The following is a 15,581-nucleotide window of genomic DNA, read 5'->3' as shown; positions in this document are numbered from 1 at the left end:
TAAGTTAGGGATATTATAGTAATTTAACATTCAAGTTAGGAGTTCATGCTTTTAAGGTAATATTTTTAAGGTAACTAGTTTTGACGCACGTGCATTGCACGTGAATATCAAACCACGTATCACACTATTTTTAAAAATAACGTGAACGTTATTAAAATAAAAAATTAACCACTCTTATAATCTCTTAGTTTCACCTCTTTTATATACTTTCTCCTCCCTTCTCTATAGTGCATTACTTTGTTATTATTGTATTGTTGGTGTTCTTACTTTTAATATAATATAATATAATATAAATATGTTATAAAATATAGAAGATATACTAAATTTGATGTTTTTAGATGGAATATTAGATTAATTAATATTCATGTTAGGGAGTATCCTAATTTCACTAACCGTTGAGATTGTCAACATCTATAGATCAATCTTTGAGGTTTTAAGAAAAGAAGAACAAAAAACATAAAGAAAACGTAGTTTAAAATATGAGGAAACCCCTCCATTTATAGTTAAAATGTGTAGTATTAGTATGTGCATATTGTTCCTTGTCATAAAAATTAGAAGATATACTAAATAGGATGTTTTAAGGAGAAGAAGAAGAATAATGAATATTTTTTTTTAAAATGTAGTTTAAAAATTTGAGGAAGCCGCTCTTTTAATAGCCAACAAAGGGTAGTGTATGAAAAACTACTTATTGTGCTTTATCAAAAAGATGTCACAAGCCTTTAGAAAATTCACAACCCTTCAGAAAGGTCACAACTCATCGGAAAAGTCATAACTCTTTGGAAATGTCACAACCCTTTGGAAAAGTCACAACTCTTCCGAAAAGTCACAACCCTTCAAAAAGGTCACAACTCATTGAATTAGTAGTTTTGATGTTAAGTCTACTGTTTCAAAAATAGATTTTCACTTTTGCTTATAATATGATAATATAACCATGATAATAAATATTTTTTAACAAATATTTAAGTAAAAATGAACGGAGAAAGTAAAGTGTTGGTGGCAAGAGATTTCAATCAAATGAAACACTAGGGTGAATATATCATGAACATATATTTTCGCCTTCCTTCTTCATTGGCTATTAATTGATCCACATATTTTTACTTTTTTATATTTACATTGAGTATGATTTTTTTAAGTATGAATTTCTTGTTATTTTGTGTTCATTTTGATCTAAGAAAATGTTATGTCATAAGATACACTCTTTTCTAGCTATATAAAAATGATAAGAAAATTGTGATTAATCATAAAATGATCTTAAATCAAATTAAAGATTCTATAAATAATACTTCAACTTTTATTCATCTTTTAATTTTTTAATTGAAAAAGTTTAAATGTTTTATATCACGATAGAACATCTATAAGATACTAGATACTCTTATAAGACAACATCTATATGATATGTTATGCGGCAAAATAAGGATAATTTCTTTAGAACTAATTATTGACGTAATATATTTTTCTCTATAACATTCTACGTATAAAAGTATTGACATTCACTATATAAGTACACTTTTTGTTTTTGTAAAATTACATCTATATCATAGTCTTACAAAAATATTAATTCAATAATAATATTTTGTAAAAGATATATAACGTTTAAAGATAAATTATTAAAATATTTCTGACAATCGTTCTTTGTGTCATGCACATATTAAATTTCAAATATTAATATCTAAGAGAATAATTTTACTTAAATGATGTCCATTATTTATAGTCATTACCTCAAGAGGAAAAAATTTTGCTGACCATTTTTTTTATCTTGACAATATTTTTCTGTTTTGTTGGTTAAGTTTGTTTACCAAATTGAGTAAAGTAAAAAACAATACTACTTGAGAAATTTTACTTTTTCCCCAAATTAAAATTTTTTGAATGCATTTTTAAATGTTTCAATGATATCTCGTAATTTTTATCTCAAAAAACAATTAACTCTATTAAAATCTATATTAATCATTTAAAAGCACTTGTCAATATTCTCTCCGTTATAATTATTTACTAAAAAACTTTAATTTAATAATATTGATGTTATTTTACAACATCGTATACTATATGATATGATACACACATGCAACGCACGTGCCGTGAAACTAGTATATATATATATATATTCCATGATATATTGAGAGGTCAAACAGATCATTTTGAAACATTCATCATTGAATTGCCATCTGTTTTAGCAACTACAATTAATAAAAACTAAAAGAAAATAAAGAATAAGGTGATAGTATATTTTCATTTATATATAGTTTATCTTTTAACTGATTTTATGTATAGAAGAACTTATACTTTTGGCTAAACTGCATTGTGACTAAAATATATATAGAGGTTAAACAAAACAATCTTAGATTATGCAAGACAATTCCACAACTAAATTTCATTATTGATATAAGATAAACTATCAACGTCTAAAAAACGTTGCCCAAAATCGAGTTTTCTAACTCCCAAAAACATGAAAAGAACAATGAAATCGTATAGGAATTTTTAAAACTATCTCAGAAATTTAATGCAAACACGACAACCCAAGCATGAAGGTAAAATAAAATCACCCTTTTCAAATGAGTCTTAGTTTTCTCTATATGGTTCCTCAACCATGCCTAACCTTTCATCAACATCGTTAGGTTTAATGCTATAAATTTTTGCCAAAACGACGACTTGAAAAGTAAACTACAATTACTAGTATTATCACAAAAGAAAAATCAGCTTATAATTGTTCTTAACGAATTTTATATTTGAAAACGATTAAAATAGCATATCATTATTTAAGGAAACATACTTTACGAATAAATTGAAAAAAAAAACTAAAACGAGAGACCACAAATTTTTTCGAGGAGAAATGTGAGCTTTGTTTGTAAAAGTATTAAAGCTCCGTTGACCCCTACTTGAAAGGGAGAATAGCGGAATTGTTGTACAGCCTAAGGTCTTTTCCTACAGATAAAGCGGCTAACTACCTGCAAAAGCACACTATACTCCACTTTGTTTGAGAGTTTTCGGTGGAACCGGTGAACTACACGAGCTGATTAGACGCGTGGGACAGAGGGCTTGTAGAACCTGCTAGCGCGAATACGCAAGATTCAAACATTAGAAAAAATTAGAGATGGATATTTTGAATTTTAACCGAGGTTCCCACAAAATTTAAGTAATTTATCAGAACAATTGTGGTGCTTTCTAAATAATCTAGGGAAGGATGTATAAGTTGGTTCACGAGTACTTTAAATAATCCACATGGGTTCAAGAGTACTTTACATAACCCCTTATTCGTGTGCTCAACGCTCATCAAGTTTAGTACCAAAACTCAATCCATCAAAATTACAACCCAATCTATCTATCAATACCAAAAGTACCAAAACCATTCCATACATAACACAATCCATCATAACTACCATCTAATCAATCAAACACAGAAATCTATCAAGCTCAGAAGTAATATCTTGCCAACTGGAATCCAACATAGGCGGCTGATGTGCATATATATCTTGTGCCTGCGTAGAATATAACGTGCAACATATGATTAGTAACTTACGAGTAAATTGCGAGAGATTGTAAACTTTACACACAAAAAACCTTAGAACGAAACCAAGGAGATCAACAACAACATAGCCATGTAATTCAACAAGTGGGATCAGGGGAGGGTAGGATGTATGCAAACCTTATCGTAGACAGGTTGTTTCTAATAGACCCTCGGCTCAAAAGATATGTAACAAACGTAGGAAAGTAAGATAGAAAAAGAGAGAACAAAGTAGCAATGTAAGAAACAAGTGTAGCAACAAATATTAATACACATAGGAGAAAAAAAAACTACAAGCTACCTAAATCATACTACTAGAACTACGACAACACTAGACTCCCCACTAACCTTCTACTCAAACATTTGACCTTCATACTTTCCTATTTAAACACATAAGATCTTAGAACAAAGTAGAAGTAACACGAGAGATCATTCATAGCTTAAGAGATTTATACTGTGAAAATAATAACAAGTCCCGAGTTATCAATCCCCCCCACCCCTAAAAAAAAAAAAAAAAAAAAAAAAATTCTAGTGGAAATGTAGATGCATGTTAATACAAGAGGAAAACAATTTCAACAAGGTGAAAAACAATTGAATTATCTAAACAAGTTCGGATTGCATACCTGACTTGTGTGGATGGAACGCTAAGGAAGTTGCCCGTGCAATGGAGAAGAAGTAGGGTTGTGCGGACTTTTGCCACTAAGAAAGAAAGTTATGTACTTCTCAAGCGAAAACAGTTTTTCCTTGTGAGAAAGTTGAATCTCACACTTGTTAAGCCGCAAGAAAAGCACAATGCGTTCCAACGTCATCTTGAAAATCTTGAGTTTTTCAATTTTCTCATGTTGAGGATGCTGAGGAAGAGAGTCATGCTCAAAATCAGAACGAAATCAGTTTCTTGCCCTATGCAAATTTTTAATAGTCATGCTTTAAGTACCCCTCCAGGCCAAGAAAAAAGGGAGGGGAACTTCAGAAAAAGGCATAAAGAAATTAATAACATAGTAAAAAAACTAAAAATGAACACATATTTTTCCTTCCACCAAAAAATAATAAAAAAACTATCACTCTATGTTTCGACAAAATGTTCGCATAAGTGCTTTTCACAACTCAGATATATCAAGCTCAATCCCAATCCCAAAACACTAGGGAGTACTTGATCCCTTTCAGTGATGGAAAAGAGACTCTAACATCAAATTCATGTCTATATAACAATTAACAGTTACACAAAAAGATTAAAATGAGACATCGTCGTCTAAGATGGCTCTCTCATCTAAGATGGTACAGACATATCCTAAAAAGACGTCCGAAGGCATCGATAGGTGGGACATTATGATGATTGAAGGTAGTAAAAAAGATGAGTTAGACTTAAGATCTATCAATAATAATTATATCAAAGGACTCAAGTTCTCTTGGAATCAATGCAAATTTAGCTAAAAAACAAACCTGCTGCATTTCAGAAGCAGTTTTCCAGTATAGATCATTGAGCTCTGATAAATACATCTCCCTCATAGACTTGATCTGTGTTACAAAATTTCATGAAGTCAAATTCACAAATGTCAAGATTGCATCTCCCATGAGGATATGTGATAATTAGATCAATTGTACGATGCAGTAGAGAACAAACTAGACAATCTTCATGAAAGAACCTTCCAGATAAAAAGGTTAAAAGTGAGTATAAGAGAAAGAGACTACTAGCATGTTTTGTCAAGCTTCTAAAATATGCTTATTTTGAAAAATGCTTTTCAAGAAATTAGTGTTTTGGTGACATCTGTATATGACTAATCAATTTTAAAAACATTTTTGAGCAGCAATTAGTGTTTGTCCAAGCTTTTAACAAGTGCTTCTAAAGTGTATTATCTCAAAAGTGCTTTTCAAAAGAGTACTTTTGGAGAAAAACTTTCCTTTTTAGCTTCTAAAAAACAACTTTTGTTACTCCACCAAAAGACTTATTTTCTCCCAAAAACTTGGCCGAACACCTCACTTTTTTAAAAAAAGAAGCACTTTTGGCCTTCCAAAGCGTGGCCAAGAGGCTATATAGTTGATTAACAAGTGAATGATAAAAAAAAAATTGATTCCTTTAGCTTCTTGGTTCACATTTCTGCTCACATCAAAGAGTACAAATTCCATAACGTGATCATAGACCACCATGAATTACAAGTTAAACAAACTGGATAATAAGGATTCATATAGCTGATTCCAACTAGCTTGGGATTGAGGCGTAGTCATTGTAATAGTATTCTTCAATTGAGAATATTATCAGCCTATATTAATTACAAGTTACCTGTTTAAAGTACCTAGGGGTTAGGGGTACGACGACCATGAATCACAAAAAATATTTCAGAACATTCAGCCATTTCTTATATTGTCATAACCAGCTAGTTTATCAAAATGCACATCACTAATCAACTGCCAAAAAATTCAATTTCCAGCTAGTCATCTCTAATTTCCTATGTTTTCAAAATCTTGAACAAATAAATACCATTGCGAACAATACCTTTTGGTAAACCTCTTCCTGCCAGTCAGCTCCATTTGTGTTTCCTGTCTGAGCTGAAGAATCTAAAGGTGCTACAAATAACACAAAATTGAGGATAGAACAAAGATTAAAGAACCTGATTACTTACACCATTAAAATTTCAGGCAAATTTTGGGAGAATGTTAGATATTTCAGGGTATATTAATACATTCTGCAAAAGTTTCTTTAGCTAATATTCAGCAAATTACTTGTGGCAATTGTAATTTCATCATTATTTTCATTATTCTATATAAATAGGGGTTGAAGGGTTAGCATAGCTCACTTGGTGAAATCTCCATACCTTCCACAGTAGAGGTGTAGGGTTCAAACTCCATCGGTAGTGTAGCTCGTTGATGCATTGTATTTCCAGCTGTGTTATGTGATGCAAGGCCAGCACTAACTTTTTCAGAATCCCCCGTCATTGGAGATGAAGCCAAGGGAGTTGAAGGAGATGGAACAACAACTGGTGAGCTTGCGGATTGGAGAGGCGTCCCAGCTTTGGAAAGAGATGCCAACATATTTTGTTGGTCAATTTGCGGAGAAGGATGTTGGGTAACCTGAGGAGATAGTGCCTTATGGAGTTGAGGTGAAGATATTCCTGACTTCATTTGTGGATGATGAGATCCAACGCGCTGGCCAACTGACTGCTGTTGCATTAAGTGATGTTTCTGTAAAATTCCTGTTTTCATTTGCATTTGCTGCAGTTTCATTAACTGCTGTATTGGCAAAAGTAGCTGCTGGTTCTGCAACATTTGCTGGCTCTGTGACATTCGCTGCAGGACGTTTGAATTTTGTTGTAGGGAACCGAGGTTTGCCTGCACTGGGTTAGTTCCACTTTGTGGACTTAATGATCTTATGTTAACTTGTCGACGACGGTTAACATGATTCTGTTGCAAAGAGCCAGTAGACACCTGTTGCAGTGAGTTCAAAGAATTACCCTGTCCCAAATCCAAATTGGAACCAGGCTGTATTGTATTTATCATGTCTTGCTGAGAGTTGGAATTTGTCGATACGCCAGACAAGGAATCATGGTGCAAGTTGGTGAAATTATTCTGTTGCATTAACTGCTGCGGTGAGTTCATTGCTTGCTGATGTTTCATTAACTGCTGACTTTGAAAAAGTTGTTGCTGCATCAGTAGCTGGTTGCACAGGGGTGTTAATTGTTGGTTCTGCAACATTTGCTGCTCGTGCTGTGTAGGAAGTAAATGAGGCAGCGCGCTTGAGTTTTGCTGTAGGGATTCGAGGTTTGCCTGTACAGGGTTCATTCCACCTGGTGTACTGAATGAGCTTATATTATCATGTTGAAGACTGTTAACAGGATTCTGTTGTAAGGATCCAGTAGCCACCTGCTGCGGTGAGTTCAACGAATTACCCTGTCCCAAATCCCATCTGGAACCAGGTTTTACCACATTTATCATGTGTTGTTGAGAATTGGATATTGTCGATACGCCAGACAAGGAATAATGTTGCAAGTTGGTGAGATAACTCTGTTGCATTGCCTCCATGGAACCCTGTACGGGCTGCATCGGTGGATTAGTTTGACCACCAAGAGATTGTGGTTGCTGAAGCTGCATGGAAGACTGATGAAGTTGCCCCTGCTGTGGAGAAGAAGAAGTCTTGCTGCGTGCCAAATTGGAACTAAGAAACTTACTTATGTTCTTCTCAACCGAGACCAGTTTTTCCTTATGAATAAGTTGAATATCCTGCTTTTTAAGCCGCAAAAAAAGCATAATGCGTTCCAGCATTATCTTATACATCTTGACCTTTTCAATCATCTCATTTTCAAGATGCTGATGAAGAGAGTCATGCATAAAATCACAAAAAAAATCAGTTTAGTCATAGTCCTGTTTCTTTTCCTTAGCAAACTTTTGAAATTCATGCTTCAAGTACCTCCCATGGCAACGAAAAAGGGAGTAAACTTTAAGAAATGACATAAAGAGACAAATAACATAGCTCACAAGGTTCACACAGTTCGGAAGAATGTTGATCCAAGTGCTTTTAAATTAAGATAAATCAAGCCCTTGACCAAAGAATGGAGGCCTTAATTCCTTCCCCGAAAGCAAAACAAACTAACAGAAAAATTCAACACAAACAAATGATGCAGATGCTAGAAATGAAAAGGAATTAGCCGCATTACAACTATGAGAGCACTGTTTCTCAAGATGACAATCGACAGGAAAGGAACCAAATTAAAGAAGCCAAAATGAGAATTTAGTGTTTTGAGCGTTCTGCATCAGTTTCCAGTTTGAGGAGTTTCCAGTAACCAATAGATTACAATATGCATTACACCTTAGGAATGCTATATGCAAATGATGGTGTGTCATTTGATGAAACTTGCAAGGGAGTCAACCAAAATTTGGAACTATGATGAAGCACTTGGGGGGGGGGGGGGGTTTAACCTGCTGCACTTTATGAGCAATTTTCTCGTATAAATCATTGAGGTCTAATAAATACATCTCCTTCATATACTTGATCTGCATTAAAATTTTTCAATAAGTCAAATGCAGAAATGTCAAGAATGCATTCCCATGTAGTTAGGTGATAATTAGATCAAATGTACGATGCAGTAGAGAACAAACTAGAGAATCTTCACAAAGGAACCTTCCAAATAAAAAGGTTAAAAGTGCATTACAAATTTCAATAAGTCAATTGCGGAGATGTCAAGAATGCATTCCCATGTGGTTAGATGATAATTAGATCAACTGTACGATGTAGTAGAGAAACAAACTAGAGAATCTTCACAAAAGAACCTCCGGATAAAAAGGTTAAAAGTGAAGTAGAAGAGGTTGGACGAACCAATAATAGAACTTGATTTCTTACATTACCAGACGTGTATTACCTCCTAACATCAATGTATTTCATACTCAGATGGATTATTGGTCTTTCTTTTGCTACTAAATCCCTAAATAAGACATACGTAGGTTGGAAGGACCACTAATAGAACTTGGTTTCCCACAGGTTGATTATGAGGAAGGTGGGGCCGCTTCCTGCTGAATTGGAGTGTCATAGCAGCTGGCCGTGCGTGAGATCTCAATGCTGATGTGAGTTACTAATAAAGTAAGAACACTTCGGGGCTGGTGCTCTGCTCTACCTCTGCTTGGAACAACGCCTTTTCTGGTAAAAGAGGGAGGTTCATTACAGAGAGGGTGCTTGTAACATGGGTTTTTTAGGGGCACAGTTCTTAGTGGATAACACGTCTGATTCTCTACCCTTCTCCACTTAAATACTTAACTTTTGTGAGATGCGCCTAATCCAGTACGTCCAATATTACACTCTTACCACTAGATCAAAGTCCGGTCATCTCCTTCAAAGCATTAATCTTTTTCCAATACCAACAGCAGTCTTGCGGTGTTTGGTGAGTCCAAATATTCTATTACAGGGAACTTTAATGCTATGTTGGGGCAGCAGAGCAGACTAAATATTGCAGAACTCATTTGGACAGCACTTTCACAGCAAAAGCATCGATTTTTTGTGTGGTTGGCTGTACAAGGTAGACTACTTACAAAAAAAGTCAATCTCTGGAGACTCAGTTACACATCTTGGATAGAGACATTGAGAGATAGCATCCAACAGTGAGTAGGACTAACCATAACTAAGGGTGAGGTTCAGAAAGTGCTGGAAGGCATAAAGAGGAAGAACTGGAAGCAGTTTCATCACAGCTATTCGGGGAGCAGTGATCTATCATACATGGAAAGCAAGGAACTCGAAGATTTTTAGAGGATCATTGGTGAATACTGATATAATGTTAGTACAGATTAAGAAAGAAGTTATAGAAAAATTAGACTTACTGAAAGGATCTAGGAAAGCTAGTAACAATCATAGGTTGATTACCAAATTACTTAGCACCTAATTATTTTTCTTGTTTAGTTGGAAACCTATGCTTCTTAGTAATCTTATGCTGTAATGTTCTTTGTTGGCTTGACAAGTGAAAAACGACGGAATGGAGAATACAGAGCATGTTAGTGTTATATGTTTATTCTTGGAGAAGTCAAAGTATTCCAACTTATTACTAGCTAGTAAACCAAGTCGCGTAAGTAGAGAAAGACGATTTTCGAAGACGAAGCATTGAATTCTCTATTGTAAGAAATAAAATAAAAAACAGAAAAAGTATACCAACTAATACAGATGAACGAATGTCTTTTCACAAAAAACATCTTCATATAGCCATATATTCAGGTATATACTTCTTGCACAAATAGGTTTATCTTCAAACTAGCAATTAAAGATTTTAGTTGCCGGGTTACTGTAATCAATTAATTTATCAAATATGCTCCACTTCTAAGTTATGCCAGTGCATGTGAGACTAATTTTTTGTCGTTGACAATATTGGACCAAGACAGGCTTAAACAAGCACCATTGACAGCGAGGATTCATGCTCGTTTCTAACAAGTTACCTATTAACATGCTCAGATTTCTATTTCCTCTAAGAAATTGAATACATAAAGCACCTTGAGTGGAGGGGTACGGTCATGAATTTAGCTGAACACTTGGTACGGTAAACCTCTTCTATTACTCTATAATCATAGGAAATATGTCGAAACATTCAACTATTTCTTTATAATGTTATAACTAGCCAATTTATCAAAATCCACATATCAAATTTCCACAATTTTCAAAATCTTGTGCAAATTAAAAGTACCAGTGCAAACCATACCTTTTGGTATACCTCTTCCTGCCAATCAGCTCCATTTGCATTTTCCATCTGAACTGTAGAGTGTAAAAAACTTGATTGGTTACATCATTAAAATTTCAAGCAAATTTTGCGACAATGTTACATATTTCAAGCATATTAATACATTTTTTTTGATGACCATGGTGTCCGAGCACCTCCCACTTCTGTCCACTAAGGCTATGATCCTATTAATGATGGGAAGAATCATCTAGTGTTTTTTTTGTCTCCCCTGAGATTCGAACCTGAGACCTCATGGTTCTCAACCACTTAATTGACCATTACACCACACCTTTCCGTCCAAATGTACTTGTGTAAGAAAGTTAAGTTTCCACTTTTATTGGATATTTGGAAATATATTAATAGTTCTATCTTTTAATCTATACTATTATAAAAGTACGAAGCTCCACACAAAATTACCCGTCATAAGTGCACTTGTGTTGGATAATATTGTTATTACAATTAATTTCTACACTTCTTTTGAGCCGCCAAGAGTCTATCTATAAGTAAGATGTGCCTGCCTGTCTAACCCTAAGAGCTTGGGAGAGACCTGACTAGTAGAATTACATTAAGACCTCGTACGGGATAACCAATCGAACTAATCGAGATTATAGTGTTACTTTAATTGGATAACAATCATGGATAAGAGGATAATCAATCCGGGATATATAATGATCTTACTTAGTATAACTTAATTCGAAGCTGAATCGTGGAAGTAGAGTAACTACTTCCAAAATAAACGATCAAGATTAAATTCCACTTAATGAGGCACAAGGGTCAAGATCCCGCCACGTTATCTGAAGGCTGTTATAAACTGGAGAGAATACAACAACGAACTTCTGGTAAACCAATTCCTCCCTCGTTATCTTAGATTTAATTAGTTTTTCAATTTCTTTGTATTAGAAATCCATTTTTCCAGTTTATATGAATTAGAGAAAATTGTCCCAAAAAAACTGAATTGATTTACTTTTGAAATTGCAATTTACAGTCGGATCCTAATTCTAATTGGGATCCTGACATCCTAGCTTGTCCCAACCAAACCAAAACACACACTTGCTACCTTCGGGTTCGCATAAACCCCGCTCTAATGTAATAACCCACAAACCACACAGAAAAAATAAACACGAAAGATTTCAAACCCTACATTCCCAATGCAATTCTACGAATATCTAGTAGTAGTAGTAATAGTGTAAAATCATTGACAAAAGAAAGAAAAAAAAAACAAGTACAAGTAACGATCCAAAAAAAAAAAAAAGATGAAGGAAATCACTACCTTGAGTATTATTATCAATATACATCGCTGATAAACTTTTTTGATACCCTAACTTGAGCCCTAGTATATGTATTTATATATATATATATATAGAGTTAAGTTTATATATAGTCTCTCAAATAATATTTTTATAAACTTTGTTTTTGTAAAATAAAGATATCCTCAAAAATTATTTTATTTTATTTTATAATAAAAAGCCAGTCCAGTTTGTTTTGTAACATAAATGTCACTAATGATAATTATTTCATAAAGCTATACAACTCTATTTTATAATTAAAAAAGTCACTTAATTATGTTATAACTTGGGAAAAAAATCAAACCAAACCATGAAAGTAAGTAAGAAGGAAAAAATTAAATTCAATGTTATTGATTTACGACGTAATAATTATATGTCTCAAAATAGGTTTTTCTAAGTGTGATTTTATGAAGTTATAAATTTGTATTAAATAATTTGAAGTTTATGAATATGAAAGGTTAGGAGTTAGAGACATTACTAAATTAATTAAGAGTTGAATTTATTACAAATGTATAACTTCATAAAATCACACTTATAAAAACCTATTTTGAGACATGTATGATGATTATTTTATTTTAATTTTTTTTCTTCTTTATTTTTGTCTCTTTGATTGGTCAATTTTTGTTTCTTTGATCTGATTTTATAGGAGAGAGAGGTATAATGAAAACTGTTAGATATTCTTGCATAGTTTGATTTTACAAGGTAAAATAATTTGACATACATGATATAGTTATCATTTTTTTCCATTGTTAAATTATATAAAATAACGAGGGATAAAAACAATATTTGTCCTTAAGATAGAAGGTTCATACAAAAAAATTGAGATAACATTAGTAACTAAAAAGATTTATATATGGCAAGGGATTATTAATTTTGAACACATGAGATCTTAGAACAAAACACAAGAAGAGTAATTTTAATGACTTATATAGTGCAAATTTTGCCAGTGATAACTATCTCAAGAGTTTTGAAAGGAAAAAAAAACAATAATTATCTGTTGGGAAAAGTACTACAATATTGCTATTGGATTGGAATTGCAAAATAGTATACAACTTATTACAAACACTGTGTCATGGCAAACCACTGCCTTGAAAGCGATTTCAGCCCGACTCTGGTGCAAATCGTTGTAGCCGGTCGCTCCCCAAGGTTCCATAGTCACTCTCAAACACGTGCACTCATGTCTGAAAGTTTTGAGTTGCACAAAAACAATTGCCCAGAAATCCACAATAGGAAGAATGATTGTTTAAGCCAATAAAGAAATTGTTGAAGGAGATAGTAAATGAAAGAAAGGACTTGGTTTTCTTCTCTGTGTTTAGCTCCCAAATGATATCCTTAAATAGGAAAAATTATTTACGTTTTCATCCATCAAAAGATGTAAGAAACTAACGTATGATCAATGTAATGAAACATTACTCTTACTTAATGACAAATTTGTCATAAATACAAAAGTAACTTCAAGTCTTCTGAATATTTTCTTATGAGGTTAAGAAACTGACACTTGAGATAAATGTGAACCACTAATGTGGAAGTAACTCTCCTATTTCACATATACTAACGACTTAGCAATGTTCACATTAATTACGGAGAGTTAAAAGATGAACTTATCCTTTGCATTAAAAGAAAAGAAATAATATCCACATTATCATCAAGATAGTATAACAAATTTTATATTTGAAGACTGATTACAATAGTATCATTATTTAAGGAAACACACTTTACGTACGAATCAAAGAATTTTTTTTTCTTAAAAAATACACCATAAAATATTGTGAAAAATTGTGACCGTTGTTTGTAAAAGTGTTGCAAAAGATCCAAACAAAGAAAAATTTGGAGATGGATATGTCGAATTTTACCCTAAGTTCTCACATGAAACTTAAGTAATTTATCAAAATAATTGCAGTACTTCACATAACCTTGGGAAGGGTGCATGTGTTCACGAGTGCACGAAACATAAACAATTTAATTATCCAAACAATCATGTTGCAAATCGATATATTGTTTTGTTGCAATGCCTTCCATGGAACCCTGTTCGGATTGCATCTGTGCATTAGTTTCGACCATCAAGAGATTGTGGTTGCTCAAGCAGCATGGAAGACTGTTGAAGCTGCGACGTCTGGTGGGTTGGCAATAGTGTGGTCTACTCTTGCTTTGCTTGCTGCTGTTGCATTAACTTCAGTCTATGAAAATGTAGCTGCTGCATCTGCCGATTGTGTAACTGCTGTCTTAATTGCTGGTTCTGCAACATTTGCTGGCTCTGCGACATTCGCTGCCAGACACTCGAATTTTGCTGTAGGGAACCGAGGTTTGCTTGTATGGGATTCGTTCCACTTTGTGTTCTGAATGAGCTTATGTTATCATGTTGTAGATTGTTAACAAGATTCTGTTGCAAAAATTCAGTAGACACCTGTTGCAGGGAGTTCAAAGAATTACTCTGTCCCAAATCCAAATTGAAACCAGGCTGTACTGAATTTATCATGTATTGCTGAGTGTTGGAATTTGTCGATACTCCAGACAAGGAATTATGCTGCAAGTTTGTGGGATTATTCCGTTGCATTAACTTCTGCAGTGAGTTCATTGCTTGCTGATGTTCCATTAACCGCTGCCTTCGAAGAAGTTGTTGCTGAATCAGCAGCCGGTTGCACAGCGGTGTTAATTGTTGGTTCGGCAACGTTTGCTGCACGGGCTGTATAGGAAGTAAATGTGGCAGCGCGTTTGAATTTTGCTGTAGGGATTCGAGGTTTGCCTGTACGGGGTTCGTTCCACTTTGTGTACTGAATGAGGTTATGTTATCATGATGAAGTTCCCCCTGCTGTGGAGAAGAAGAAGTCCTGCTGAGTGCCCAATTGAACCTTAGAAAGAAACTTATGTTCTTCTCAACCGAGACCAGCTTGCCCTTGTGATTAAGTTGAATATCCTGCTTTCTAAGCCGCAAGAAATGCATAATGTGTTCCAGCGTCACCTTGAACATCTTGAGTTTTTCAATGTTCTCATTTTGAAGACGCTGATGAAGAGAGTTATGCTTAAAATCAGTAAAAAGAATTCAGTTTAGTCAGTCCTGTTTTTTGTCCTTTGCAAACTTTTAAAATTCATGCTTCAATTACATAACATAGCTTGCAAGGTTTACACAATTCAACAGAATGTTGATTCAAGTGCTTTTAAATTCAGATAAATCAAGCCCTTGTCCGAAGAATTATGGAGGCTTTAATTCCTTCCCCGAAAAAAGAAAAAAAAAACACGAACAGAAAAATTACATGTGAAAAATAACTCTTTTATGGTATCCACTACCACCTCGACTTTACTATCACTCACAATGCTTCAACACAAAAATAATGCAGATGCTAAAGGAATTAGCCGCTTTACAACTATGAGAGCACTGTTTCTAAAGATGACAATCGACAGGAAAGGAACCAAATTAAAGAAGACAAAATGAGAATTTAGTGTCTTGAGCTTTCTGCATCAGTTCCCAGTTTGAAGAGTTTCCAATAACCAATAGAATACAATATGCACTACACCTTGGGCATGCTATAGGCAAATGATGGTGTGTCATTTGACGAAACTTGCAAGGGAGTGAACCAAAATTTGGAACTATGATGAAGCACTTAAGAGGGTGTTGAT

At 33.9% G+C, this 15,581-nt stretch overlaps 1 protein-coding gene across 2 annotated transcripts; it reads right to left on the bottom strand.

Annotated features, from left to right (window-relative positions):
* Nucleotides 1–3,183: 3,183 nt before the first annotated feature.
* LOC102603224 (mediator of RNA polymerase II transcription subunit 15a-like) lies at nucleotides 3,184–7,790 on the bottom strand. Of its 2 annotated transcripts, none has more exons than XM_006359267.2 (5): nucleotides 6,292–7,790; nucleotides 5,991–6,061; nucleotides 4,940–5,014; nucleotides 4,123–4,350; nucleotides 3,184–3,473 (listed from the first exon to the last, which is right to left on the bottom strand). In XM_006359267.2, the coding sequence occupies exons 1-4, from the start codon at nucleotides 7,781–7,783 to the stop codon at nucleotides 4,144–4,146; spliced, it is 1,845 nt and encodes a 614-aa protein (XP_006359329.2). In that variant the 5' UTR covers nucleotides 7,784–7,790; the 3' UTR covers nucleotides 3,184–3,473; nucleotides 4,123–4,143. The 2 variants fall into 2 exon arrangements, with proteins under 2 accessions (XP_006359329.2, XP_006359330.2); XM_006359268.2 differs by having other exon boundaries at nucleotides 6,310–7,790.
* Nucleotides 7,791–15,581: the final 7,791 nt, after the last annotated feature.

The sequence above is a fragment of the Solanum tuberosum genome, unplaced genomic scaffold (genome assembly GCF_000226075.1).
Source record: "Solanum tuberosum cultivar DM 1-3 516 R44 unplaced genomic scaffold, SolTub_3.0 scf00296, whole genome shotgun sequence".
NCBI classification, from domain to species: domain Eukaryota; kingdom Viridiplantae; phylum Streptophyta; class Magnoliopsida; order Solanales; family Solanaceae; genus Solanum; species Solanum tuberosum.
The sequence above is the reverse complement of the archived record's forward strand: the minus strand, read 5'-3'. Positions and strand labels throughout refer to the sequence as shown.